This window comes from Ambystoma mexicanum, chromosome 2q (genome assembly GCF_040938575.1).
Source record: "Ambystoma mexicanum isolate Mex_15411 chromosome 2q, UKY_AmexF1_1, whole genome shotgun sequence".
NCBI lineage: Eukaryota > Metazoa > Chordata > Amphibia > Caudata > Ambystomatidae > Ambystoma > Ambystoma mexicanum.
Genome location: NC_090924.1, coordinates 909,464,358 through 909,488,330, shown reverse-complemented (window position 1 = coordinate 909,488,330; position 23,973 = coordinate 909,464,358). Strand labels below are relative to the sequence as shown.

Here is a 23,973-nt window from a genome sequence, read left to right as displayed (position 1 = left end):
GCAACTCACCATGTTTCTAAACATTAATGAGCGCTCCAGTGGGACGCCTCAGGGGCATCTAGTTCTCCTGATGAACATTATGCATAATACACTGCATACTGGTGTATTATGCATCACTGAATCCTTATCCCCTCCTCATAATGGGGCCCTAATGGTTCCACTTCCGAAGGAGCATGAACGCGGGTGTGGCAGAATTACTAAACCCCGCAAAAAGCAGTCACATGAAGTCTGATTCTCCTCATGCTGGCAGGGGTGGATGTGCCTTTCAGGGGACCCTGACAATTCTACACAGTCAGTCACTGGCCCTGTGGTGGCTCCTGTCTTCCGCATTTGCATACATGCATACAGGAAGATGGAGGAGTTTGAAGTTGTACCTGGGCTTGTATGGCTTCATGTACAAGCGCATGAGTGGCTTTACTAATAAATATGCTTTTTTTACCCGAGCACAAGGCTCAGGTGTAGCAAGGATTGTCTATCAAGTGGGGGCTGAAGCTAATGTAGTTGGGCCCACTGCAGTAACATTAACATCTGTAAATGCCCACACACCGCTGCTGAGTGGGCATTTACACATTGTGCGTGGGCCTTACCTTCTCGTGCCCTACACTGTCTATGCCTCTGACAAGGCTGGATCTGGGTCTATGATGGCTGTAGCTGAGCTTATGATGCTGCAAGTGGCTTAGGATGATACATACGCATAGGAGGCTGTGGCAGGGCATTAAAGTTGCACATGGTCACGTGAACCTGGAGCTGCATATAGAGAAGACGTTGCGTGCCTGACCCCCTGTGCCAAGATATGGGGAAGATACTGCAGAATGCCACTATATCGTGTGCCTAGTGCTAGTCATATTGTACCTGAAAGTGGTATTGGGTGGGAGTTGCAGAGTCTCCTCCCAGTCCGTGTGACCTCTTTGACCCTGAAGACATAACTTCTATTGGACTTTGAGGCATCAGGCATGTCCTTCCTTCTTGCAAAGAGCATTTAGTATGTTAGCCTTTAGATTAGGGACAAGGAAGGCTCATCGCCATCCATCAAAGCTCGTTATAGAACCCCAAACTAACATGGAGACATTCTTCCCAAGACCCAGTTGGTGTTGAATGCCATTTTACTACAAGAAACTTTCCATTTCTTAATCCCTTAACTGGCCCGCATTGTCTAGAGATTTCTTCTAAGAACTTTGTTCAGATGGTGCAAGCAAAACTGACCTCTTCGAGAGCATGGCAATCTATATGGTTTTATGAAGCCCTTGGTTGGATTGTAGAAAAACTGCCCTAACACTTCAATCACCTCCAAGTTTTCTTACATTATAAATAAGGCATTCACCCTCAAGTCACCCAGCTACCTTGCTGCGATTCTCTGCATCTCCGGCAGACATTGCACCGCCAGAAGCCATGTCGCGTGCAGACTTGAAACCCACTGCTGCAGACGGGAAAGGACCAGAAAACGAGCCTTCTCTTCATACGCCCCAAGACTGTGGAACCTCCGTCCGCCCTCTCTCCTCCCTGTCACCCGGTACAGCCATGTCCCCCACTGTATCCTACCCCAGCTATATATCTATTCTGTTACCACTGAGAAGCATTATGTTATGCATCTGTATTGTTGTACACCTCTGTAAAGCGCTCCTTTGTTTCTCGAAACTGAGTCCACGCTCAATAAATACAATAATAAAACACAACTCTAGAGTGAGATTCTGGGTTGGCTGCAAAAGCAAGCAGGACACAATAGCCTTATAGAATTTCAGCATGCTATTTGTGAACTACCAGAAATATAGGGCCCAGCATATAAAACCCCCAGCTCACGAAGAGGCGTGCTTGTTACTGTAGCCATGAGACTTTGCCTGAGGTATCAAGAGGCCTGCTGCGCAGTATATCATTGAGGAAGCAAGGAGGGGGCAATATCCCTGCCAGACAGGAACCCCTGCTGCTCTACAGTTTAGCTCTTTCCAACACATTCTGTGCAGATTGTACAGAGAACAATACTAGTGCAGAGAACACCTAGGACCCATGGCCATACCCATCCGAATCAGATTGAAGCATTGTGGAGCCCTATTGTATGTTGTGTGTTCTGGTGATGACACGTCACTGACTTGAGCAGCCGCCCAGGTATGAATCGCAGGGAACTTGCGGCGCAGGTCTTTATGGCGCTGCTTTTGTACGAGGCGGTCTGTGTCCCGGTGCGAGGGCGTGGAAGCGGGGCCTGGCGAGGAGCCGAGAGATGGACGGCACCGTGACCGGAAAGGCGGGTGAGAGGTCAGGGAGGGACGCAGCGCGGTCATGTTCAGTGGGTCTCTGCCCCTCGTACAAAGAGGGTGGTGAGGAGGTGCTGCTCGCCCCTCAAACATTAGCAAGGCTGTGCCTGGGCCAGACGCCCGAGCGAGCACACATTGCGCAACACATGATTCCGCAGAAGGGACCCGTGCGTTACATGCAACGTGGAACCATTCCGAAGGGCATGTGATGCTGTAACTAGGAATGAGTCTGCGACCCCATTTTATAGAGCTTTGCCTGACATTTGTCCCCTGGCAATGTGAGACGGTAGCAGGATATGTAAAGCTGCACCTCATAGCTCTCAACCTTCAGCCTCTCCGATAACACCTAGACGGTTGGCTTAATTTGCACTGCCCGGGCTTGTACGCTTTTGGAACTGCCAAACACAGGTTTCCGTGGCCCATTCATGAAAAGGAAACATGTCGTCTGCGTGCATACGTTAGGTTAGGCAATAGTAAGAACGAGACTGCTATTTACGTATCCACGCACTTGGTTGCTATGTTATTAAGTTCGTATTTTTAACTACGGCTCGCTGCGCACAGAACAACCCCACGCTTTCTGCCGAGTAAAAGCGCCTTTTATACCTCTGAGATACATGAATATATCCAGCCTATGTAATACAGCGGTGGCGTCTTGTGAAGGTTTAAGGAACCGTGTCTTGTGCAAGAACCGGTGAAAAGGTGCGTCTTGCTTTCTGCTTAATAACCAGTTCGAGGAAACTCTGAGGTTGTAGGGGAAGTAAAAGGGCAGGAAGTGGCTCGAGGAAACACAGCGTTCCTCTCGGCTAAGGAAGGGTTACATCTTCTGGATTAATTGGGAAAGTTGGAAGTGCGGGATGCAAGTACATGGAATTAATTGTAACTTTAATAAAAAGTGTTAGGAAGCTATATAGGAAAGAAATGAATCATTGTACTTTCATTTTTTCATTGTAAAAGTTGCCTGCCATACGTAAATGCAAAGTGACGTTTACTTTTTACACTGCCAAGCACAAAAACAAAGGCATAACTAGAATGTTATATAATAGGTCACCCCTTATAATGTGCCTGTCCTCTCCAATATTTTAGGTATTGAGTTCAATGTGATTACTTGTCTCATTTTTTTGTGTGGATTGATTAGATGCCCCTATGCCAGCACGTCTTTCGACCACATATGGTCCTCTTCAATCCAGCTCTATTAGAACCAGTCATTGCAAGTTACTTGCAGCAAACGTGTTAAAAGTTATTAACATTTAACATAACTAAATGATATATTAGTTATGGTTAAGTTGGTGTTTCCATAGGAAGAGCACTTTTTGGGCGGCTTATAACTTTGCTCCCTCTGGACGAATCCTCACCAAACTTTTCAAAAAAAGTATATGGCCCACTCTGATTTTTTTTGCAAAGTTTGGAGAGGTTTGGCCAAGGGGGGCAAAGTTATAGGGGGGGTCCCAAAACTTTAGTTTTTTCCTATAGACATAATGGGAAAAAACTTTGCGCACAGCTACAGCCCAAACCGCTGGACGGATTTACACCAAATTTGCGGCAGGAGCGGCGGCTTGGTCCAGAAAGCGTGCTTTTGCAAATTTGGTGTAAATCCGTCCAGTAGTTTTTAAAAAAATGACCAAAATGTAAGGCAAAAAAATTAGTGATATCTGTGTTCGCTTCGCGGACGGACTTCCCTGTTCGTTCCGCGGACAGCACCCCGATTGGCCCATGGGCTTGCGTCATGTCCGCGGACATGCAACGTGTTCGCTGATTGGGCGGTGTGGTGCGTGATGCGCGTCAGATTTTGTCGCGCCCACCATCTTGCATTCGCCGCCGACCTCGGACAGCGCGGTGAAACTTGAATTAAAAATTGTATTTAGTGCCGTGTGTTGGTGTGTAAGAGTGTTTGGGAAGGGTGGGGGAGTACGAGATAGGTTCAATGTTGTATTTTTTTATGTGCTATACGCTTTTGTTGTGTTCGATTTGTCCGTGGAGAACACAGCTGTTCTCACAACTGACTTAGAGAGACCAGAGGTAATTTTTAACGACCACTTGTGACCAGCCCTCTATCAACAGTTTTGTTTCGCAATACACTATGTTCACCGGGTCGCTTGCTTCCCCAAATCCTTTCGTGGTTATTTCTTTTTACATATATGATTAATAGTTGATGAATTCTCATGTACTACACCAATTAATATCAAAAATAGTTATTTTTTTAATAGCATTTCATCAATTACATTTTTTTACTTTACCACATCTACAAATATAGAAAAATATTTTTTTTACAAATTTTCTCAAGTAATTTTTAGACAACAAACAATTTTTCAATAAATCTCAATTAAGTTATGCACATTCAATATCCTGTAGCAATCAATTATAAAATACTTTAGAAAGATGATAATATCATCAGGATCTGTAGTTTAGTCACCTCTTTCATAGAGGAGTAAATCTCAGTCCATAAAACTTTTTCTTTGTACTCATTCACACATGCTCACTTTCATACTGCATTCATACCGTACCCGACATGTTTCATTCCTTTCACACTTTCACGCTATTCACAAGGAAATTCTTCAGGGGTAAAACATTCTACCACATTCTATTGACATGTACAATTATGTTTGTCTTCTTGTTGGTGATTTCTCTGGGATCCACTGTCAATGAGGTCCCTTTCGTCTTTTCTTACAGTCCAACCATCAGGCGGATAGCTATGGGAAGCAAGTGTGGGATAGTCGAATATTAATGCTCGAGCATATCCAATTTGACATTTTTAATACGTACAACATTCTGCATTTAGTGGCAGCAGAAAGGAGAAGTTGTTACTATTAACTCTTTCTCCACATCTATTCTGACATCATTTGTCTGTCTTGCTGAGTGCAGGGTTCACATGAGTAATCGCTGACTGATAAATCCTTTATCCTCCTTCACAAGGTCAGTCAATTGACAATGTCTAAACTTATGGCTTGCTCCATGCAAATAATCAATTGTAATTACTATTTACCCTCAAATTCTGTGTCCACTTTGCCAGGAAAGTCTGATATCTCGAAGGGAATATTCAACGGCTTCTCCCTCTCAGGGACCAATAAAATCTGCCCCTACTCAGGGAAATTGGATTGTTAACAATTTGATATTTTTCCCATTTTCATCTATGATTACTGTCACATGGATCGAATTGTTGCCATACTTATCATACTGACCTAGTGATTGTGTACATCCGGTCACTGATCTTGATAATGATTAGCTGTTCTCGCAGTGCATATTATTGCTTGCAGGACCGGATCAAGTATTTCAACATTGCTCGTGAGTGAGGTCATCCACATGTGTTTTTCTAAAATAGAAAAACGCAGCGGACACGATACTTTAATTTTTTAATTTTTTAAGTATTCGAGTCATTTAGTACAATTTAGCTTGCTCTATTCATTGGTCTACTCTTACCGTTGTATTCTCTTTTTTCGTCTTGCTCTGTCCAGAGCTCGAGATTTGGATCCTCTTTAGTACATCCACTGTTGGCCCCGCCGATGGCGTCTTTCTCTCTTCGTTTTTCAACTGCTTTCCTTTATGTTGTCCATCTCTTTTTATTATGTAAGACCTGCCATGTGACCTCGTCACGTGATTCTAAGGCGCAACGTCGTTAACTCCCTTTTGTATTTATTCCCCAATTGTCATATCCTGCCTTCGGCCCCCAGTAGGCCTACTTGATGACTCTGCCACTCGACCAGATCTGCACGATATGACCCCGCGGAACACCGCGCAAACAGACACCTGAGTCTGTCGTGATCTCCTCACAGGTTTCTCATGCTTATGTGTTAATCCAAATTTTATTTGTCCACATAGTTTATAATTTTTAGTAAATTATTGGTCTAAGACTGAACCATCCATTTCAACGTTGTTTTTGGATACAAATTAGCGTATCCATAATGGAATTATTATACCTAAATAGTTTCAGCCATTTTTTTCGAAGTCATCAACATAATGTTGTTTAGTCAGTTTATACCTCGAACTACTTGCCTGATCCTATATCTTCATCTGGGAACGAGTGGGTTGTTATTCTGTTTTCTCATTCAAGCCTAATTCTGTACTATTAGTTAGAAAAATCAGTTCTTTTTCTTTTTGGGCTAACTTCCTTCTGTCAAGGTTTATGTCGTTCGTTGGCCTCACTAGATAAACAATTGACCATTTCAAATCTTCCGGTTTGTGTATCATCTCTATAAAATGTCCGACTAGAGGGGCAGAATGCACTTTATTTTTTATGCAGCTTTTGTGTTCTGTGATACGGATTTTGATTTTTCTTTCCGTCTTCCCTATATATAGCTTTTTACAGGGGCACCAGATCACATAGACAACGAAAACGGAATTGCAATTTGTCAGAACTTTTTGTTTCCATGGGCTTTTAAGGCCTAAGTCTATTTCCATGGTTATTTTAGTTTGTTGACAACAAGCACAGGATCCACATGGATAGTGTCCCTCTGGTGCTCGCATCCCCCATGTTTCTGTTAGGGTTGGTTGTGGTTTACTCTGTTTAGTGATGTCATTTCGCATGATCTGATCTTTTATTGTCCTGCTCTTTCGAAATGCCATCAATGGTCTTTGTAATGGTACTTTCCCTTTTTCCAGGATACCCCAATTACGATGGATAATTTTTTGAATCCTGTTAGAGAGATTGCTGTAGGTGTTGACAAACACTAGGTTTTCTTTATTTTTCTCTCTAGAATTTTGTTCGAGAATTGCCTCCCTGTTTATGTTGTCTGCTCGCTTCATGGCCATTCTTGTCAGCTTTTTCGGGTAACCTCTTTTATGTAAATTAGTTCTCAGTTCCTGAGCTCCCTCTCTATAGTCTGCATTATTAGTGCTGTTCTTTTTTAGCCGTAAAAACTGACCGAAAGGTAGGTTATCGCGTGTGTGGATTGGGTGAAAACTTGTATAATGTAACAAGGCATTGCGATCAGTAGATTTTTTGTAAGGTTTTACATAAAGTTCTCCCTTCTGTGGGTCCACTTTGATAGTGATATCGAGATAATTGATCTCTACCTTACTTGAGTTTACAGTGAACTTAAGGTGTTGGTTTTGTGAGTTGATCCAATCAAAAAACATATTTGCAACATTTTCTTCTCCTCTCCAGATGATCAGTACATCATCTATATACCTTTTCCATAACAATATGTTCTTTTTATATGGATTGGTATCATTGTAGATGCAGTGTATTTCAAAGGCCTCCATATAGAGATTTGCAATGCTCGGTGCCAATGTAGCACCCATGGCTGTGCCCTGTATTTGTTTGTAAAAGCAACCATTAAAATGAAAGTAACTTTCCGTCAGTGCCATTTCAGCACACCACATGATGAAAGATACTGGGGTGTTAGTGTTAATTATTTCTCTCAGTAGTCTTTCTTCCAACACTTCAAGTGATGCTCTCTGTGGTATGTTCGTATAGAGGGCTATCACATCTAGACTCATCAAGATTTCGGTGGTATTATCGAATGGTCTGCCTTCAATGTCTTTTATGATCTGTGTGGTATCTTTCACAAAAGAAGTCATTTCCCTGACCATTGGTTGCATAAAATGGTCAACAAATTTGGATAATGGCTCCAAGATTGAATCACACCCCGACACTATTGGTCTCCCTGGTGGTCTAATCAGGGATTTATGTATTTTTGGGAGTATGTAGAATTGTGGAATCCTTGGTTTATCCACTATTAGGAAAGCCGCCTCTTTTTTTGTTATCCATCTTCTTTCTTCTGCTTTTGTCACTTTCTGTTGTATCAATCTTTCAAGTTTTTGTGTTGGATTTCCTTCTAGTTTTAGATAGTTGTTATTATCACCTATTTGGTTCATACATTCACTTACATAATCTTTCCTATTCAAAACCACCGTGGCGCCACCTTTATCCGCTTTTCGGATAATGATGGAATCGTTAAATAGCAATGTCTTCAGGGTGGCTTTCTCTGTCCGGGTACAATTGTAGAACGTTTTCTCTTTTTTAGTTTTTTCTTCCAGCATAGCAACTTCTTGCATCACCCTGCTTTCAAAAACTCTGGCTTCGGCCGTTTGTGTTTGTGTTGGGGGGCAGAAGTCAGATTTCCTGTGCAGACCACTATCTAGTTCACTATTGTCAATTTTATCATCAAAAAATTGCTTTAAATGGATCTTTCTCATAAACTCTGAGAACTCCTCTCGGAATTGAAATTGGTTATGTATGTTGGTAGTCACAAACCCTAGGCCTTTATTCAAAGCCTGTGTTTCATCTGGGGTTAATTCATAATCGGATAGATTCACCACAATGTCCTCATACTGCGAGTCATTACTCGCTGATCTGGATCCCATTCCTGTTGGTCCTGTTCTAAAAAATGTTGTCCGACCGGGTTTCCTCTATTGCTGATCCTTCTCATACCGCCTCCCGTCAGCTGTTCTGACATTTTGTAAATAAACTAAATGGTGGGGTGATCAGAGGACCGAGTATGTGTCCTTTTTGTTCGCAAGGAAGGTAAAATTGAGCTAAAAACACTCGCAGTGTATTTAAATTTTCGTAAATACACAAACTGGGGGTGTCCTGAGGACGCTGTCCGTATTGTAATCTGTCAAGTTGAATGTGTTCTAAGAACACTCGCGGTGTCCCGAAATGGTTGCAATTATACAAAATGGGGGTGTTCTGAGAACGTTGTTTGTATTGTTCGTTGTCAGGTTGAAAGTGTTCTACGAAGCCTCCTTTTGTCCGCTGATAGGACAATTTCCTATGGGCCTCACCCGACTTTTTGTCCGCTAAAGAAACGATAAATCAGGCTGGTGTGCGCCGACATTATGTGATAATCTTATGACTGGCGCTATTGACCTGGCTGACTTGCTTTTGCGACACTAAATCATATCTCCCGCCCCTAAGCCTGACATTATGAAAGCATTCATATTCCCTGTCTCTCTCCGTGACGTTACAGGGTGCGTCATCAAACGCGCCCAGTCGTCTCCAGTCCTAGGCGACTTTACACAGAACCCGGAAGACAACACACATTATGTCACAACACAGCGCGCCACAATTCGGAATATGAAACTGTGATTTAAAAGCAAACAGCAAGATTGTAAATTTTGTAAAGTACATTTATTTCACATGAAATGTTTAGTGAATATTCAGCGATTTGCAATTGTCTCTGCTGTCGATCAGCAAAAGTTTATTTTGAGCCACGCGCTGTTCCTTTGCGGTAGATAGGCTGTTGGTTTATGATAAAAGCAGTAAATGGTCGCACTGATAATCGGAAGGTTGCTCCAACAACGAGGCATTAGACCACCATAATGGTTGGTATGTTGCTTCTAGCCGCTAGTACTGCGTAAGGGCATATTGGTCCTTGGCGATTGTCCCATAAAATGGTGAGGGTCATGAAGTTGCTTACATGGAGCTGCACCTGGCAGTTGAAAAATCCATCCGCTGGAGTCTGAAAATCGCGACATTGGCAAAATGGGGCAACAAACCTGTTTTAAAAAACATAAATTAGTCTCACCAGCCGATCTTTATTAAAAATATTCATTTTATTTATTAGGGCGTGAAACTATTTGCTAGCGAAGATAGTGCAACGGAGCATGTTAATAATAAAATAATATTATTTTCGCATTTATATAGCGCTAAGAACCGTCAGGTATCTCATTGATATGGGTGCATGTACCAGACTCGTACAGTGGTGTTACTCCAACCCAGAGACTGGGGAAACACTGGTACCATTCAAGAAGAGGAGAAAGGGTACGTGGGTTTACCAGAAGTTGTTATAGATCCAGGGAAGCCTGAGAGCGGACCTAAGACACAAAAGAGAGGGCCTGGGACCTGAACAGCGAATCAAAGACAGGCACCGACTTCGCATAAAAGTGAACTGAGGGGTAGTAACACCACTGTGTGAGTCTTGGACCCCCGCACAAAAAAGAGGGTCTGCAACCCTGTGAAAGAGACATTTATTGAGAATTACCCCGTTTGGCAAGAGAAGACGCACCCACATAGAAGATTGCTTACATTTTGTTGAGGATTACTCAGTTTGGATAGGCAGACGCCAAACCAGCCTTTTGAATCTGGAACTTGCATCCACACAAGACTGGAAACCAGGGTGACAAAGTCCCTGGGGACAATAAAGTGAATCCTATACTTGGCGGAGAGGGATCACGAGCCAATAGGAGATAAAGATTGGAAATATAAGAAACGTTACCTTATCTGTGATCCTGCATCTTGATAAGTCTAGGAGAAAGGAGCGCTAACCCTGTCTTGGAACTCTGTGGTTGTGAGCCTTTCTTTTCATTACTTTAATACCAGCAAACCTGGGAATGTTACTGTTTACTGAACACACCAAGAACACTGTTTCTTACTAAAGAACGCCCTTGCACAGTTATCGTAGAGTGTAAGTTTTAGGCACAGAGGTAGGCTTTTGACATGATGGTAACAGATTTTTTTACGTTCAGACTTCCTGACATTTTCAGTAGTTTACTTTGAAGCAGGGAAACCCTTTAGTACTTGGGGCTAGACAGGCCTTTTCCAACCTTTTTGTTTTAATAAAAGTCTTTGCCCAAAAACATGTCACCACTGTGTCCGATTCATAGCACTGCACCCTTACATATGGTGTCAGAGTGGGATCTCACTTGGTTGATACAAAATGGGGGACCCCCTTAGTGTTACCAAACTTGGTGGACAAGCCAGTATTTTATAGTGGCAACTAAACAATCCATAGGATTTGGTATCTCCAGTAGTAGAGAAGTAATCCAAGAACCTGGTGAAAGACAGCTAATCCCAATGGATTTAGTATTACTCCCCCACCCCCGGGACTTACAGCAGGTTAACTTACATGTCAGGGCTAGCATGTAATGGCCAGTGTAATTGACCCAGACTACAGAGGGGATGATAAAATACTCCTACAAAACGGTGGCAAACAACCTTATGTCAAACCTGAGGACAAGGTAGTGCAGGGCATTTTAGAGTAGACCCTGTTCCCCAGAATAACCAAACACCCTGAATTACAAGAAACCGAGAGGGGAGCAAAAGGTTTTAGGGAGGCCGACACAGAGCCCGTAGTTGACACTAAGGTGGAAAAGATTCCAGGTCAGGAAGATGATATTGAAACCATTCCTGATTTAGCATTCGTTCAGTGAAATGATCCATTGTTAGTGGAGGCCCCCCTCAAAGTTATTCCTGAGGAAGAAGGAAGGAGGGGTCAATCTTTTTTCTCAAGTGCAGGTTACTCAATAGAGGTGATTAACAGGTCTCGGAGAAGGTACAGCAGGTTGCCTGCACCACGCAAGCAGAGGTAAGCCGAACAGGGAGCCAGGCAGAGGAGAGGCTGACAAAGGTCCAAGTTCGAAGAACATAGTGCGTTCATGCTGGTACTTACCTCAAGGCTACCCGAGAAGCAAGACGACGTCCAAGTCTCAGGAGGATAGCTCAGCGGCAACGTTCTCACCTTAGAAGCAAGACGACATGGAGCAACACAGGTTCGATCCCCGGGTCCGCGCTTAGAAACCTCTGGCTATTAAGAGCGTTATAAATAAGCTATCATATCATATGAAAGCGCTCAGAACCCGCCCCACTCCAAAAAGCTGTTGGAGTCTCAGCGAGCATCACAGACTGGGGAAACACTGGTACCATCCAAGAAGAAAAACAGGGACGCAGGTTTACCAGAAGTTGTTAGAGGTCAAGGAAAGTTTGAAAGTGAACCTAACACACAAAAGAGTGTGTCTGGGATCCAAACAAAGAATCAAAGACAGTTACCCACTTGTCAGGAGAGTGAACGAAGGGGGAGTAACGCTACCAAGAGTGTCTGGAACCCTGCACTCAAAAGAGGGCCTGGGACCCGAAAGAGAATCAAAACCAGTTGCTCACTTGGAAGGAGAGTGAACCAAGCGGGAGTTCCTCTCGGTAGCGTTACTCCGCCTTGGTTCACTCACCTCCCAAGTGGGTAGCTGTCTTTGATTCTTTGTTTGGATCCCAGGCCCTCTCTTTTGTGTTTTACGTTCACTTTCAACCTTCCCCGACCTCTAACAACTTCTGGTAAACCTGTGTACCTGTTTCTCTTCTTACTGAAAGCACCAGTGTCTTTCCAGTCTGTGTGGCTCGCTGGGGCTCTGGCAGCATTTTTGTGAGAGGCGGTTTCTGCAGAGCTTCAGGCGTCATCTCGCTTCTCCTTGCTGTGCGCGCTGCAACACAAGTGGTTTACTGGAGCTCAGGTAGCCTCGAAGTAAGTGCGGGCACCAACGCACTCAGTCATTCGAACTTGGACCTTCGTCAGCTTTTCCTCTATCACTCTGTGGCTTCCCGTTCAGCTTCTCCCTGCTCGCATGCTGCCGGCAACCCGCTGGACCAACTCAAAGACCTGTTCTTTTGACTCCTTCTCGGGAGGCTTGTCTCCCTCCGGCTTGTGTCTCAGCTGTTTAGCAGCCAAGTTCCTTTTGAACTCAGTCGGCCAGCTGCATCCATTCCGGCAATTGACATCTCAGATTAAACTAGAACACTCCATTTCTTTGAAGTGATCTTCCTTGTCCCAGTACTAGTTTTCCCCTCTGAAGCGGGATGCTTAGTCATTAGGTATTATAGATTCGTCAAGGGTATCAAGAGGACAAACCTTACAGCAGAGAGTATATTAGTTCTCCCGACAAGGGGTGGGGAAGGACTTGGTATTTTAGAAGGGGCTGGGGTTATCAAGGCTGATGAATACCACGTTCCCTGAGAATAATTGTCCCTAATCCCATAGGGGGCTTCCCTCCCCATGTGATCTTTCCTCTGTACACCACCTCCAGGGGGATTATTGTACTGTGGATGCACCACCCTGGCCCCATGGGAAAGGTTTCCCCCTAGAGAAGAAGTGACGACCTCTTAAGACTTGTCATAGTTGCCATGGTCCGGTTCAGTTTAAGCATAGCATAAAAATCAGATTTGCTGTTGGTTGGTTGGTAAGAATACCTCTCCAGAAACAGCAGCTAGGTCTGAAGGACCAACTTGTGAGGCTCTGCCTTAATGCATGCGCAACACGTCATCAGAGGTAGTTGCACTACCAAGGAGTGATGATGGAAAAAGCACCAGAGTGTCATGGATAACATATGTCAAAAAAAAAACCTACAACTCACTTGTTCAAATAAGGAGGAGTGCTTGGACCTTTTATTCTGATTTTTCCACTTCCGATTGTCCTCGGCGCTCTTATGCCTCTGGGCCCCTAGCTGCGCCTAATAAACAATGTAATGTAATTAAATATTGCATAGGCCCTTCTGATCTTGTAATTGGGGATTACGAGTTGATGTTAAACATGTTGCATCATTGGAAGTCGAATAGTGTTGTCACTTCAAGCGATGATTACGTTAGTGATGGGGGTTTAAATGCAACAATAGTGCTACTCTTTAACAATGAACTTTTTTTGTCTAGCGGTTTTATATATGATAAAAAAAATGTATTGCCCAATTAACTATCGAGTGCTTGATTTTAAAAGCCGACAATTGTATTGTACCGCTTAAGATAAGCTACTTTATATGCCATTATGGGCGAATATAGTGGTATCACATGGTATGCATGTGAAAATGTCCATGACTTTGACGTTGAACTCTCAAGATCCGTATTTCATTATTAATGTAATGAAGGGAAAATGTATGTTGCTGGACCCATGGTTGTACAAAAAACTTTATCTGCGAGTAAAACAAAAGAGGTATTCTTCCTGATACAAGGAGCACTGAGAGTTGGCTTATTGTTTGACAACAATGCACTTATTAAAAATGTGCCCAAACAGACAGCTGCAAACCACTTGTGGATAAACATACCAAGGGTTCCACGCTAGATGCAATCTGGCACCTCCTGACACACTTGACATTGCCTTCCTCACTGTCGTGAGGATGAAGGAGAATATTTCCTGCTATTCAAGTAGAAACTTCCACTTTTTCAAGCACATCAGCTGAGTCGTGTGCCTGTGTTTTTTTGGGGGGTGGAGCACCTATGGAAGCCCGAGTCAAAAAACACCTTTTTTTTAAATGTTCTTTTCTATATCAAATCGGTCAAGAACATTCAACAGATTTGGCATGAATGTTCGGATGTGGCCAGATCAGTCTCTTGCTATATTTAGTGAAAATGTATAAGCCAGGTGAAAAGCTACAGAAGTATATGATTTTTAATTTTCCTATATCAGGTGTTATATAATCTTAGCTATAGTGTTGCTAAAACATGCATTTTTCAGGGAATAACTTTCTTAAAGTGACATTATTCTTGCAACTCAAAAATTCCCTAGTTACGGTTTCTTAAACTATAACTTTGCCACAGCCAAACAACTGTAGCCCACACTCTGCCATGAGCTAGCTGCTCATGACGTCTCATTTTGTTTACACTCTCCATAGGGTTACTGGACGTGGCCCACAGCTGCAGGCCATTCTGAGTGGCATCTTTAACAGGGTCAGGGCCTCTACCCTTACCCGATGAACCCTCGAGCCACCTGATGGACGAGTGGCTGCTTTGTCTAATGGGCCATCTGAACATGGTGTGTGGAAATGCCAAGACTAGTTAGTACTTTGATTTAGGAGGTCCCAAGCCACCCGATAGGCTCATTGGGCGTAGCCTGTGGCTATGCCCTGTGGCTACTTTGACCAAGGCACAGTTTTTATCCCTGCCCATTGGACTCCCATGCCACAAATTGGGGTTGGTGATCACGGCTTGTGGCCATACCCAGTTGCTACTTTCACCGAAACTGGTATTTTGGCCTGGCCCTGGGAATCCTTCACGCTGCCTGGTGGATCCAGGGAAGGGCCAAAAGACCAGTACCACCTGATGGGGTCCCACAGGGCATGGTCTTCAATTATGTCTGTTTCTCTGACCGAGAAAATCCCTTTTGGGCCTAGCCCCCACCCAAGAAACCCAATGAGGCTACTGCCCATGGTCTGCAGCCATGCCCAGTGCCACCTATGTTGGGGCTTTTAGTATATCCTCTGGCTCCACCAAGTGACACATAATGGCCACTGGTTATGACCTGCGATCACATCTAGTTCCCTTATGGCTTGGGTATGGCTTTTCCCCATGCCTGACCCCTAGCCTCCAAGAGGCCACTATTCTGCCTAATAGTGGCCTTTGGGCCCTGTGTCTGGAGCAGGCATTGGACCTTGCCCCAGAACCTCATGAGCCTTGCCAAGTGGCCATTTGGTCTGCTGGCCATGATTCTGGTCTATGGGTTGTGCAGCGGATCTGACACCCAGGTGTTTCCCTGGACCTATTGGTGGTCCATGAGCTACTAGTGTCCCATAGAACCTCCTAGTGGCCAGTGGGCAGCCTCTGCCAAAGAGCCTTTTTCAATTTTAGGGGGAACATTGTATATCCCTGGGTCGCCCTTTCTCTTCCTTTCAAAAGAGCTACCATCTGCCTTTTAAAAAGAATATTTCAGTGAGTAGTCCAGATGGGCATTGTCAACAGTCTCCAGGCAAAATGGTGCCTTCCTGAAACCATTTTCCCCTACGGTTATTTCCCGACCCCATTCCGTTCAGGGTGGCCGCATTGTCCCGTTGTACAAATACATATATTTCCAATTATATTTTCATATTTTTTTTCGTTTTTAAATTTCATTTTATTTCCATCATTTTTACTTTTATTCGTTTCAATTTTATATATTCTTTTATCATTATAATGTGTGTATTGGAAATAATTCCGTATTAGAAATGTTTTGTTTTTTGTGACGTGGTAATATACAATCGTGCTCGTTATTATTATTTTTGATTTATTACATCTCCATGGTTCACAAAGTATGGAAATTCTAAAAACCATGTTGCAATATAGGAGCGCATGTTCAAAGCCTTGAACATGACCAGCGGCCTATTGTTTATTTGAAACTTAAATTGATATAAAAAAAGGACAAGCACAAAACCTTGGGAGGCAATTAATTTGCACTTTATAGGTTCAGTAGATAAGGGGAAAATCTCTGCCACCCAAAGACTGCAGCTGTCCTATCTTATTATTCAAATACGTAACTACTACAAACCTAAGCACACTGAAAACCCAGGTTAGCCCCAGAAATTGAATACTAAAAGTAACATATCCCATACATAATTAACTGCACTCGATACATATGGATTTGCAACATTGCGCCCAGTTCGCTGCCATCCCCTGTCATCAATACGGTGCGCGCAACATGAAACCCTCACGATGATGGGGAACCCTTCCTGACCACCTCAAAATAAGCACTCTGAGTAGAGCCAATGCATTTATTCCTATCGCACCCCATACCTATGGAATTAGCCCAAGGCACATCCACACTACCGCATGCATGCGCCTCACACACAAATTGAATGACACATTGCACAACACCTCTGCCATAAGAACGCAACTACCTTTCACGCCAAAAATTCAAACCCTAGCTACACACGTAATTGAATATCCTCTTGCACATTCCCTCCAGTTTATCTCGCTAGTGTACCTCTCTCCACCCATCCACATGCCAATCCAACATGGATGGCTAGCAGGGACCTGGCCACCCATCATAACCGTTAATAGCCATAATGCACACGCATACTAGTACCCCCTCAGCCCCCCACATTGTCCCATACTCTGGACTTCGGTCCCCCGGAGGGCGTTCAACTTACAGCGCATTGGAATCCATACCCATGGTGAAAGGCGCTTTACAAATGACGAAAATGAATGGATGAAAATGTGGTGCTACAGAACACGTGTGGCACTGTTAGAGCATCAACCTTGATATTACTGTTAGAAGCTTAAAATGGCTTGTAAACTAATTTTTGATGTACACTTTATTAGTATCCGTAATATCATGTGAGTAGATGGGTTAGTTTCATAATAGAAACCAAATATCAGTACAGTTTTGCGAACATGTCAATATGGGATTGTCGTTTTTCCTAAATGTACTACATTGTGTATATCATTGTTCGGTATTTCCAGGCTGTTCATGCGGCATGTGATGACTTTGATGGCGTGTATATCTTTCTATTTTAGATGTACTAGTGAATACTGAAAACAAATACTGGCAACAATTTGAAGATGAAGGCGCAATCTGAATTTAAACCTGGTAACTGGGAATGCACATTTGTGGCAGTCTTCTGACGTTGGTCTGGATTTGGATCTGAACGAGGAGGACCGAGTCTCTAACCATTATGGGCGATGAGAAGAATCTCAGCGCTCCTCAGAAAAAGCCGTCTCCATCAAGAAGCACCAGCAGTGGCTCCTCCAAGCAGGAGAGTCGGCAGGTGGGTTGATTTCACAATTCAGTTCCCAGGCAAAGTAAAGACACTCTGATAAATGTATGCTACACATTAATATTCTTTTGATGACAATCCTCATTCACTACCCTAGAGCACTTGTTCCTTCGCACATTGGCTTCCTACGTTTGGCAGATCATTTTTTCTACAGGCTCCTCCTGGGTAACATCTTATACTGCATGCCCCCTACCAGAATGGAGGTGCACCTCACTTTTTGTGAGGCGTTTAACTCTCACCTCTTTAAGAAATGTCTCTTGCAGACTCGGTTGACATCACAGTGTAGATTGTCTCCCAAGAAGCAACTTTAATTCCTTCATCGGTTGGTACAGTATACAGCGTAATTAAATGACATCCTAGATTCACTACTTCTGCCTTTATCTGGGGATGGGAAGTGGCGGCATAGAGTGAATCACAAACTAAATATGCAAGGACAAAACTCCTTAGAGCACTGATCATATCATAGATGACATCAATGATGATATTCTGGATTCATAAGATATGCCACCTTATTGATGCACACACACACACCAAGAATGAAAGTAGGAAACTAATGACTTCAAGACATTCTCTTGTGTGTTTTCCCACCATGCATATCTAAAACATCTTTGTGGTCATCATTTAACTATTTTATTGATACAAAAGCATGCCCGTTATATCAGGCAAAAACATATGATAACAGATACGTGTTCCTATTGGGTAAGTATAATTTAAATATTTCTTATTTAGCTAAATATCAGTAGAGGACTGTAGTCAGGGAATAAAATGTATTCTAATTATTGTAAATCTATATATCTGTTGTGGTTAATTACACCAATTGAACAATTCTGGTAGTGTTAACCAATTGGCCGAGACCAACTTATTATAGGTATTTATGCAGAATAAAAAAAATAGTTTTTAAAAAAAACAATATGAAAAACTATTAAGGATGGCAAATCAAAACCAAGTAATCAAAGTGCAAAGCCTATGAGTCATGCATAAATAGTTTAAAAATAAATAAATGAAAGTATGAGAGAAGCCATGATAATTCTGCTTCCTAAGCCAAATAAGCACATGGTTGATTGTGGCTCTTATAGGCCCCTGCTCTTATTGAATCGGGGCAGTACAATTCTTACTGCATTACTAGCGAATAGAGTCGGGAGTGTAATAACTGAGCTTATACACCCTGATCAAAGGGGATATGTTACAGGTAGAAACATTTCCTGGAACCTACGGAGGTTGCACCACATAATTAGCACAGAAGGCAAGCAAGAGCACTGTGTGGTAGCCTTGCTAGATGCAATGAAGGCATTTGATTCAGTCCATTGGGATTTGCTCTATGCGACGATGGTTAAACTAGGCTTCTGGCCCAACTACATGCAGTGGGTAAAACTGATTTACACTAAGCCTAGGGCTAGGGTTAAAACGGGGAACGTCTTCTCTGATAGGTGGGAGTTACAAAAGGAACTATACAAGGCTGCCTATTATCTCTGATGCTCTATATAATTGCAATGGAACCAATAGTGGCATTCCTATGGCAGGAATACCAGGAAGCCGGAATCAGAATAGACGGTGTGCGTCATCATATAGTGTCAATGTATGCAGATGACATGTTATTGTATTTACAAAACCCTGAGGCGAACCTACAACTTGTTTTGGAGGTACTAGATAACTTTAGCAAACTGTCAGGAATTATTAATAAGACCAAATCCTGTTTATTCCCACTAGGCAAGCTAGCTAGAAGACACAGCGTTAAGCTACCAACCCTAACAATCCTGTGGGAGAGACACCTTTCGTTATCTAGGGCTGGACATCTAGCATAACCCACAACATGAAAACGTGCACAACACTATAGAGGGGTTGGAAAGATTAGCTGTGCACAACACTATAAAGGGGTTGGAAAGATTAGCTAAGTCAATGAAATTGTGGGAGAAGTTGTAATGGGAAGAGCAGCACTATTAAAAATGTTGGTGCTGCCCAGGATGCTACATTGCTTTGGGAATGTCCCATACAATATTCCTAAACAATTCTTTATAAGACTTGAAAGCTTCCTGTGGCAAGGGGGTAGACGCAGGGTGGTGCTCAACACTTCAGAGACCTTATGATAAAGGGGGAACTGAGAATTATGAATTTCGAACTATATTACCTTGCTTGCTAGATGCAGTATGTGGTAGGCCGGTTAGCGGACTACCACACAGTAGACGCAGCACTACTACAACCAGCAATACAACACCTACATCTGAAAGACCTAGTATGGGTGACCCCGCCAGAACCACAGGGATATCCACAGTTTGGCATGCAAATATGGCGCAGACCTTGTAAAAAGCATGACATCAAAGATCCAATATCACCACTGATTCCACTAGCAGCAGTAATGACGGATAGCAGAGGACTGAGGGCCAGTGTGCGGCTTCACAGGGAAACGTGCAGGATCATAACCATAGGGGATCTGCGGGATGAAAGCACATTACTAAAGTTTCAAGAACTGCAGGAACTAAGTGGGATACAAGGGGGACTATACCTCCTATACCGTTCTATAGTGAATACAATTAAGCGTAGATGGCCAGCAATAGGGAGAACACAATAGGTCATGAAGATGTAGAAACTATAATAAATATCTCAAAGGGAGTGCACACCATATCAAGTCTATACGATGTGTTAATAGAACACCACTCCAGAAAGTTGTGTGTCAAGGTGAAATGGGAATACGAACTAGGCAAGTGCTTTACAGACAAGGAATGGCTGAAGATCTCGAACTATCACTAGAAAGCCTCCAGAAATGCTAGATTGCAGCTTCTACAATTGTGTGTAATACAGAGATCCTACCTGACTCCGGACGTGATAGCTGGATTTAAAGGTGCACAAAGTCAGAGTTCTCCCAAATACAAGATTATAAATGCAGGAATGGTACATATGTTTTGGGAATGTAACATTATAAGGAAGTTCTGGAGCGAAATCGCACATAGTGTCCGAAGGAGGCATCCGTTTAGATGTCCACTCTCCGGAGTCATGCATACTGGGACTCTTCCAGAAGGGCAAGAAGGGTAAAGCGCTAGGGAAACTGAAAGACATAATATATGTGTTGGCCAAAGGATGCATCGCCATTAACTGGAAATCAAGGCAGGGTCTGCATGTGAACAAGTGGTGAAGGGATTTGCAAAAATGGTCAATAACTGAGAGGGAGGTATGGAAACGACGATTAACGAGCAAAAAGAAGACCCTGCTGAGGACATTATGCAATGGTCTGAACTTACATTGTTATTCAACCCACATATGGGAATGAACGGTAACTAAAGTACAAGTAGGATGAAGTGCAGTGCACAGAGATTGCAAGACAAGAGCATTAAGGAGGCACGGTTACTGCATTATGGCTAGTTATGGGGTACGAACGGGGAGGGAGATTGTTAATTAGGAAGGGGTGGTAATAGACAACTAAGATATAATTGCGCAGTATGCAATTGAATGTTGTGCATGTAAACACCTATATGTTATGTTTAAAAAATAAAGACATTTAAATAATAACTCTGCTCTAAAAGAAAGAATCACTAATATCTGTGTTTTTAAAATAATCCAAAGTCAATTAAACCCTGTTCATTGTAATGCCACGATTCAATTAAGGCCTCCTGCGCCTGATAACGGCCACATTGTTTCAAAGTTCAAATTATGAGCACACACAAATTCACTGAGAGCTATCCTCCTTAATTTTCTACAGGTTTGCTCAGAGCTATTTTCTGGTTATCTCTCAGACGCTCTTGGAGGTAATAATATCTAAAACTCACACTCTGTGCTGCCCTTGTTGCCACCTATGAGCCATTCAGACCTTTCATTTTTATAATGCACGCAATCACTGACAGCTCTGCTCTCCATAACTAACTAATGCTCTGCTACTGGCAATACCTACATTCAACCCAAACTATGATCTATATAATGAAAAGAATCTAATGTTTTAAATTTGGATGGGGTACTTTAACTTGGTGGTCAAAACATCATCACTCGTATACGTGACGTAAGGACATTTGCTAAAGCATACACTTCTGGAGTTTACCCCATGTGCCGCTCTTAAAAAAAGTTGGTCAATGGGGCATTTTTTGTTACGGGAATGGAATGCCCACTACAGGCACAGATTTGGAAGGGAGATGTCATCTGTGATGTCATCAGTTTCCTCACTGGCTGTTCAACTTCCAACACTTGATGAATTTCAAGGTTTTTTTTGTATAAAGGCACAGACCTGTGAAACCAAAAAGAAACTCAGTCTGGGTGTTTCTCCAGCATGCTCAGAGAAATATGATACTCCCCCTTTTAGTTCAGTCGCATGAAAGCAAAAATAGTACAGCTTTAATATGCTGAAACAAAGTTATTTTCTCAAAGACCTGTATAATTGGGAAGTGTTCGCCTCATGGTTGGCGTTATAGAGGAAGGGTTTATGAATACTGCTCTTGACATAAAGGAGATTTTGGAATCCGCAGCCATTCAGTCCTTTGCCTCTATGCTGGAACTGAAAACTATTAAAGCGATTGAGACTTTCCAGAGAAAGCATAACCTGTCCCTGTCCCTGTCCCTTTCTCTTTCTCAGAGAAGATACAGGAATCGGTCATGAATAGACGAAACAACCAAGGGTTGCTTGGACAATCGAGTGTAGATTTAAACCGTATGAACCACTTTGAAAAGAAGTGTGCTTTTAAGCCCTGAGGAAAACCTTTTCAAAAGGTCGAAGCATATGCTTTCCATGAACTCAAAGCTCCATCATTTCTACAGGCCTCGGGACTGAGGTGGGGGTACCCCTGGGGACATGGCAGTGGCAGGGCACCCGTAACCTGGGGCCTGAGGGGCTCTCACTACACTACACCAATTAGAAAGTGTAGAGGAATTGTGCTCCCAAATCCATTTACAATCCCATTAAAAGTATATCACTTTTGTGCGGGACCATAGTGACATGTAGTGATTGGTGAAATGTCTTCCATTTGCTCTAAGAAGTGAAAGAGTAAAATGCTGTCCATACCACCAAACTTGCCTGAACATCAAATCCACTCACAAAAAGTCCACAGACTGCTCATAACAGCCTAGGTGTTTCAGCTAATCTGATTGGCTGAAATATCACAGATGCAGCCACAGGTCAATTTGATTTGCTGCAACACCTGTGCAAATATTATATCAAACGATGCAGAAAGTTGTGCATTCCATGCTCGGAGGTTGACCAGAATCTGATGTGGATTACACCAGTCCTTAAGTGAACATTTTGGGACAGCAAGTAATATAATTCCAACCTAAAAATGTGGAAGTAATTACATTTTTGGGGAAATCATTATATTTCCATGCTTAAAAGTTGTGGAGTAAATTACTTTGTAGAAAAAAGAAGTCAGGATGCATTCTTCAGCTCTTTGTCTTTCAAGTATGAGGACAAAGTGAAAGGCAACATTATAGACTTCAGCAAACGTGCAAGGAAAATAAATATTCTTTTGCAAGTTTTAGAATTCTTCTGAGGCAGTAAAATCGGAGTCATATTTTAAATGCACTGCTGTCTAGGAATGTCTTTGACATCTTGGCTCTTGTTTTGAAAGGTTTTTGGCATGTTCTGACTACACACCGTACAAAGGGATTGCCTTTAGCACTAGACCTCCCCTTCAATCTACCTATTAACTTACATGCCTCTACTCTGTTAGTATGGAAGCCCTACTAAGACGTGTTGGTACTATTTGATAATAGTAGATCCTCCCTGATGAAAAGTAGCATACAGACATCTACAGCAGTCAAGTGCTTTGTTTGATTCAAAGTATAGAAGCTCGATTGATAAGAAGAAGGCTAGGTCTGCATGGATGGGGGTCCAGCCTGCAACCTGTAGCATACACACTAACGCATCAAGCTTCCCCCATAGCATTTCAACTTGAGACTTTCATATTCCACCTACATTTCTACAGTATGTTCAAATACCAGCAGAGATGGATTTCACAACAGGCATGTGCCTCTGGAAAATTCAGAGTCCACACTAGACCAAGAATGGCTTACCTTACTTTGAATGTTTTTGTCCTCAGCTTTACCAGCATATGAAATGACTTTCCCATACTGCAATCTGAATCTTGACAGACTATTAAGTCTGAGGAAGTCAATTGTAAGGAATTCATGACGGAAAATCGGAGGTGCTGCTTTATTGAGAGCCAGATTGAGAGGGCTGATGCCTAAGATCTCAAGCAATAATACAAATTTCAGAGTGGCCACCCATGTATACCTTCTCAGGAAAGGGAACAAAGGTGTTCAGGCACTATTCCCATGCAGTCTTTTGCGTCTCTTTTGACAGTGCAAACAATATGTTTGTGCTGTGCCATTAAAGGTTGAGTGGCTCTTCTGAGAAGTGCATGTATTGTCCCAATATTAAAATGTTTGTTCTGCTGACATTTTTTGCACTGTAGCAGCCCTACTAGGGCATGTTGGAGCTTTCTCTTTTTAAATTATAGTGAAATTAAAAATAATACTAATATAATATGAATATAATACTAAAATGAATACTCCTAAAGTGGGCTTTTATATTGTACTTCATACCGGAGTCCAGCCACTAAGCATGGTACAAGGTATCAAACCCATGTTGCCCAGCTTTGTT

The 23,973-nt window shown here is 42.7% G+C and overlaps 1 protein-coding gene across 3 annotated transcripts in view; it reads left to right on the top strand.

Moving 5' to 3' along the window:
- The window catches only part of OSBPL3 (oxysterol binding protein like 3), a 1,742,686-nt gene that overhangs the window by 933,459 nt on the left and 785,254 nt on the right, over positions 1-23,973 (top strand). For all 3 annotated transcript variants that reach the window (XM_069648200.1, XM_069648199.1, XM_069648201.1), the window contains one exon: positions 17,143-17,393. In XM_069648200.1, the coding sequence (XP_069504301.1) occupies positions 17,301-17,393 (93 nt within the window). In that variant the 5' untranslated portion in view covers positions 17,143-17,300. The remainder of the gene's footprint in view (positions 1-17,142; positions 17,394-23,973) is intronic.